Source organism: Triturus cristatus, chromosome 8 (genome assembly GCF_964204655.1).
Source record: "Triturus cristatus chromosome 8, aTriCri1.1, whole genome shotgun sequence".
In the NCBI taxonomy this organism is placed as follows: Eukaryota; Metazoa; Chordata; class Amphibia; order Caudata; family Salamandridae; genus Triturus; species Triturus cristatus.
The window spans coordinates 1,218,812,853-1,218,819,595 of NC_140591.1; the positions used below are offsets into that span (position 1 = coordinate 1,218,812,853).

The window sequence follows — 6,743 nt, forward strand, 5'->3', positions numbered from 1 at the left end:
ATAATCATTCTTTAGCTCATTTCGCCACCCCAGTTCAGACCCAGCTATATGCAAATCAGTCTTGACCCTATGCCTCATGGGAACAGTCCAGCCCAAACTGCCAAGCCAGGTCTTCCCTGAACTAGATACAAGCATCCTGGGACCAGTTTCGGGGTAACACCCCTCATCAGCCAGGCTAGCTTGAATCCATTGGCAAAGTGAGCAAGGGAACCACGATCAACCCTGATCTGTGACTGCCTTCTCTGGGTCACTTCTAAGCCTGCCGGGATGTCAGGAGAAGCACTTAGGGGCCAGGACTCACACAAAGGCCACTGGAATGGTCAAGTCCAGATCCAGTTGCTACTGATCAGCCTGGCACCCCAGGGAAAAGTCTTCTTGCAGCTTGTTGTATCCCTGTAGCCACACAGGAAGTCAGCCAACTGACCTTTGGAGTGATGTCTTTGTCTTAGGTACAAAAGGGACCTACATCCATGTCAGAGACAGCAAGTCAGCCCTCTTGGCATGTTCATGACACACGATTTGAGCACATAGGATAGACCATATGAGCACCCATAATATACGGGTGCGATATTTTGACAGTTGCTGCACAATCATGCTAATATGACCTGCCAACACGGCTGACAGGTCACATTTTGTAATATTTTTTTTGCATTCTAATTACAGACACGGATGAATTAATAGAACTGTATGTATACAGTGTTCATTAGGTGTGCATGGTTTGTGTCCATATTACAGGATTCACTTGGAGTGGTACACACGGGGCTGGACCAGGGGCGGCTGGTGACATTTTAAAGTGGTGGGGCGTAAAATGATTGGTATACTTCACCGTAGCGAGCGAGCGTAGCGAGCGAGCCCGAACCCCTATAAGGAGGGTTCGGGGGGGTTCTCCCCCCGAGAAAATTTTGAAAAAAGAGAAGAGAAATGGTGCATTTTCAAGCAAATTTGAGAAAGCAGGAAGGTTAATAAAGCAATTGTGAAAGTGCAGTTATAACATTAATAAAGAGATGTCATATAACATAGGTAGCTGCTTATTCAGTGTATAACCACAGAGCTTCATAACAGACTTCGAGATACAATGCATTTCTGAGTACCTCACTCACAGATGTTTTTTATTTAACAAACTAAACTGGTTGCAAAGTAGCAGCATTCAACATTGTTTACTTTTTGTAAATGAAATCAGCCCGTCTCTCTCTAAGAGCAGCAAACTTTTCAATAACTTTAGTGTTAAAGTCCGGGATTTTCTGAACTAGCTTGCTCTCTACAGAGAGCATTGCCAAAGCATTGAGTCTTTCCTCAAGCATGGTGTTTCTCAGGAATGTCTTAATCCTCTTTAAGGCTGAAAAACATCGTTCTGCCTCGACTGTTGTCATAGGAGTGGTTATGACAATTTTAAGTAAAGCCACTGTCTCTCCAAGTGACTTTTCCATGTTAAGTTTATGGATTAAAGCCAGCAAAGACAAGGCACTTGTGGCCTTCCGATACACAGGCATTCCGTACAGTACAGTCAACTCAGTTCTCAGCTCTTCTTTATTGAGCATAGGATAAGCTCCCACAGCCTCATTCAGAGCACGCTCCGGGAAGGATTCATCATATTTGGCAAACTGTTGACTTTGCAATAATGTGGCACTCACCAAATGTTTAGTGAAAGAAAAACGCTCTCGTGCCTGCACAATTACAATGTCACAGATCTCCTTTGCAATTCGGACCATAGTGGTGATGTTTTTCCTGTGGTTTGTGAAAAAATATTTCTCTGGCAGTTTGCTCTCTAAATTGTCAACCCCATCTCTCACTTTGCTTATGCTTTGTACAAACATAGTAGTATATGCTTGCACTTTGACAGTATCTATCTCTCGTGCTTGTAACTGATTGTATAACAGGTCGACAGCTAGCATTATATCATGAAATAAATACAGTAAGAACTGAAACTCTCTGTCTTGTAGTGTTCTACCAAAGCCATGGGCTTCAATCTGACTTTTGTAATCAAACTCATCATTGGCTTCTATGGCTTCAAAACATTTCAGAAGGTCCTCTCTATGTTCATAGATTAGGTTGACTGTACGGATGTTAAAGTTCCAACGAGTTGAGGATCCCCTTGGAACGCTTTTGTCTACAATGTCATGAAGTGCTTCTGTTCTTTTGGGGGAACGCGAGAAGAATGCTGCCATGCCTCCTATATCCTGAAAGAAAATCCGTGTCTCGGTGATCTTTGATACTGCCTGTTGCATAATAAGATTAAGTTGGTGAGCGTAACAGTGCACATAATGAGCATTAGGGTACACATCTCGAATTCTCTTTTGTACTCCACTAAGGCTTCCACTCATTACGGACGCACCATCATAGCTTTGCGCAATAAGTTTTTTTTTTTGAGGCAGCTCTGGAAAAATTAAGCTCAGTTGACGCAGTATAGCTGCAGTAATGGTTTCTGCACTAGAGTCTCTTAAATGTGTGAAACCATAGAACCTCTCCACAACTTGTCTGTCATTGTCAATGTATCGAAACACTAATACGGACTGTGTTTTAGTGGCCACATCAGTGGTGTCATCAGCCTGAATAGCCACAAAGTCTGTGTTTTGCAATTCTTGCACAATATGGCTTCTCATAATTTCGAGCATACAGTCAAGAAGTTCATTTTGTATTGTTTTAGAGGTGCCCTTAAAGACTGTAGCACGTGCTAAATGTGCTTCCATATCCTTGTCTATGCTTGCTATTAAATCCACAAGGCCTTTGAATATTCCAGGATTTGGGGAACCTTCCGATTCATCATGGCCTCGCAATGCCAGTTCAAAAGCACCACAGAAACGAATGCAATCAATTATTTTGGATAGAATCTGTCTGTTCCTATCAACTGTTTCATTGTGTTTCTGTATTGCTTTGCGGTATGCATCACTTATCTGCTGCTCAATCGGAGCATCTTCCCCCAACATTCCCAGTCTAGTCAGGTTTTCCATATGCTTTCTTGTGCGTGAATGCTTCTTTATTTTTTCAGACAAATGCTTCAAGTCTGTTACTCCTTGATTTGTCCAAGAAAACTCACCACCAAACAGCAAGCAGGGGAAGCAGAACAGAGAATTTCTTAAAGGGCACCCTGTAAGCCAATCAGCTTTTGTGTACCAGGCGTTTGAGAATGTACGTGTGGACATTTTTCCTCTGTCCTGGGAAGTTTGCTGTAGTTTTAGGTCAGGCCGATGAGGTCCCAATTGCTTTAAATCTATTTTCTCTTGAAGTGGCCGTGCCTGGAATGACCTTGTAATCAGCTCTTGTACTGTATTCATGATGACGATGCTGGCCTTACCAATATATATTAAAGAAACCTGCCAATAATCAAAGTACAACATATAAGGTGCGGTGCAATAATATAAAATTGCAGTATAAATACATATATCTTGTGCAGTATCGCAATAAATCTCCAACAGCTCCCCTTTGCACAACATGACTGCTAAAAATACAGCCTTACTGCCTGCTGCCTCTGTGTGCCATAGTGGTTGCTGAAGGCACTGAAACAGACACTGCTTGAGGGCCTTGAACAAGGCAAGGGATAGTTAGTGCTGTAGCCCTGTGATTTGGCCAATAACGGTTGTTAACAGCAGTGCTGTTAACAACCGTTATTGGCCAAATCACAGGGCTAAGGCTGTTAGTAAATTCCATCTACTGAGGGTACAATGTTCAGAATGTGTGCCTACCCCAACCACCATGTACAGTGACCACACACATAGCTCTAACTCCAATCTAAAAAAAAAATAGCATCAGTTTCCTTACCTTTAACTCTGGTGTTTGCTGGGTCGTAGCCGGGGTGAAAGAGCAGCAAAGGAGGTCTTGTTCTTCGCCGGAAATATGACCAAAAATTTGGTAAGGGTTGTCAAGCTTTAGAAGGTGCTGAAAATAAAAATAACGTGCTGTAACTAGACAAGCATTGCTTTTAAAATACAAGTAATCCCAATGAATTTTACCAGCGTCAGTTCTTCAAGTTAACATAAAATAACTACAGTGTTCTTAAAATATTTATTTTGTTTGATGTTCGGGGAAACCAGACTTTTTTTTAGTCTGCTACGTTAAAATTATCCATTGGAACCTGCTTACATTTAAATGTAATAATGATATGATCTTTAGCTTTCAGTATCTTTATGGAATACAATAGATCACAATTTTAAATTCAAATTATCCTTTAATCAATACATTAAGAAGTGCAACACTGGTAGTAGTCCAACGTGAAAAAATAGCGTGAAACTGCGTCTCGTCGTGAATCTGCAAGGAGCTTGACCCACCCGGACAGAGCGTGCGAGTAGTTCAGTCAGTGTGCATGGGCATAGTGTGAAAAGCTTGGCGTGCATGCTGCACCGGTACTGGTGCAGATCTTCAAGCATTTATTTCAAGAGCTCCCCTTGAGAACTGTCTCTAAAATCTGTAAATCTACCGGATTTTGCTTCAAAACAGCGTTTTGCTCCTTTATTTTATTTCGGGTTGTGCAGCTATAAACTATAAATCCTAGTTGGGGTGATAAATTGCACACCCAGCTGAAACCCACCTCATCGCTCGGTTGTGTACATGGACAGAGAAAGTGCGCATACAACCATTCTTCGTACACACACATTGTTTTTGCTCCTAGCTCACAAGCGCCCAACATACGCCCTATCGGTTTATCACATAATTGTGGGACATATGCATTTCTATTTTCTATCCTGTTTTTTTGGAGTTAAGCTTTGCTGGAGCATGAATTGCTGCTTACTTAGACAGTTAGGACTAGGACACCTTTAAATGTTTGACTTAGAACGTGCAGGGTGGGTTTAAGTTTTCCCATGAAAAGACGCACATTGTGTGTCCATGCTAGAGAGGTGTCAATGGCCTTTCTCCAGAAGATTCACCTCCTTGGGGAGAATGTGGATCCCCTTAACTTTCTGATACATCCCGGTGCGTACAATATCAATCCCCGAGCAAAGCGAAAACAAAGGGAGTCACGATTCTATTTTGTAGTCGAGGAGCTGCTTTGTTCTCCTTTTCATAATACAGCTGCTGGTTGTATGTCATTACAGCGCGTTGCTTAGCACACGTTATTACAACGCAGGCGCGCAACACCCATTGGACTCACAGGGCTTCAGCCAGCCCCCCCCCCCCCGTCGCGTGTGGAAGCCCGGGCTGAGACAGCATCCCGGCGCACACACAGCCGCACCCGAGCACTTCACAGGTCTTTAAAAAACCATTTGCATGTTAATGAGGCCTCGCTGTTGTTTCACCCCTTCTAAGAGCCCCTGCAGCTCCACTCTGCCTATTGCTTAAAAGATTCAGCCCCCCCCCCGAAATTTGGCTCTAGTTGCGACTCTGCAACGCACATAATACCACGCATACAATTACAACATTTCCAAGAAGATTCCACATTCTAGGATGGTGAAAGCAGGGAGGTCACTCATTGTTCGGGGTCAGCTGGAGGGAATGGTTACGCTTGCCAATGTCTATGGGTAACCAGATCATAAAGCAAAATTCTATGCCACACTATTAGTATATCAGACAGTTATGAGATTCATAAGTACGTTTAGCACCATTTTAACTAACTGTGCTTGATGCGTTTTTAACTAACTGTGCTTGATGCGTTTTTTTACTAAACAGCCTTTTACCAATTTGAGAGGCAAAGCCTCTTTCGAACTTTTTTTCAATTCATGATTGGGAATAAAAGCCCATTGCTGGTGGAAATGGCCTGGGGAGGCGGAAAAGATTGGGCGGTAAAAGAAGAAGCCAGTGGAAAAGCAGAGTCCAGTGTCATAATTTCATGAGTAGGGTTGCAATGAACGAAGCTCCATGAAATCATTCAGAAGACAGACGGCAAGGAGCACGTTTGATCTGTGTGGAAAAGAGTGTGTGCCACTCTGCGTGTGAAGATGGCGCAGCCCAAGGTAACGCCTTCCACCTGTATCCACAGGCATGCTCACACCAAGGACGCTGTCGCCATTTCATTATTTTTAAAAACACTACACAAACACCCGATCATGTGGGTCGCTGTCTCCATAGCCATGGAGGACAGACTACCGTCCCCATCGTCTTTAATACATTTTTAAAACAAGGCGTGAGTTAGGCGTGGAGGAATGGCGTGAGTGAGGAGTTTGATTGATGCACGTTAACAGCGCGGGGTCGGGGAGCTCGCAGTCAGACAGTGTGATTGGACTTCTCAACTTTGCTACCCTTAGGTGCCCGCGTTAAAAGGGTACTCTTGGTGCTTAATTGTAGGCTCAATATGGAGGCTAAGTTCCAGGACACCGGTGATTATTGACGTTCATTATAATAATTTGAGCCGACCCTGACTGCCCACGTTCCAACACAGCTCTTCTCCAGAGTGCTTTGCTCCATTGTCGTCTGAGAGATGTTGACTTTAGAAGTATTCTGAATGGATGAATAGATTGCCGAGTTCTGAGGGAGTTATCGGTTCATTCCATACAGCGATGGCCACCCCGCTGCTCGTTCGTGACATCCTATCGAAGTTTTCATTGATGTGGCGAAAGAGGAGCTGTTTTCTGGGCCTGTAGTCACGGCTTTTTGGACTCCTACATGCATATGTCAGTAGCTTGTTTTGGTCTTCGAAATCTGGTCTTTCCACATATACACTCAGTCATCCTTCCACTCACGCATCCGTGGACCCACTTCAGAACTCAACCTCTCTGCATTCATGAAAATATATTCAAACATGTCGACGAGCCATTAGGGATTTGTAGCACATGGGAAATTCAATTTACGCCCTCTCCCCATTAAAATGCATATTT

General features: G+C 43.4%; 1 protein-coding gene across 1 annotated transcript; it reads right to left on the bottom strand.

The window, feature by feature from the left end:
* Positions 1 to 931: 931 nt before the first annotated feature.
* LOC146805619 (zinc finger MYM-type protein 1-like) lies at positions 932 to 4,014 on the bottom strand. The gene is made up of 2 exons (XM_085622898.1): positions 3,757 to 4,014; positions 932 to 3,311 (listed from the first exon to the last, which is right to left on the bottom strand). The coding sequence occupies exon 2, from the start codon at positions 3,270 to 3,272 to the stop codon at positions 1,158 to 1,160; it is 2,115 nt and encodes a 704-aa protein (XP_085479024.1). The 5' UTR covers positions 3,273 to 3,311; positions 3,757 to 4,014; the 3' UTR covers positions 932 to 1,157.
* Positions 4,015 to 6,743: the final 2,729 nt, after the last annotated feature.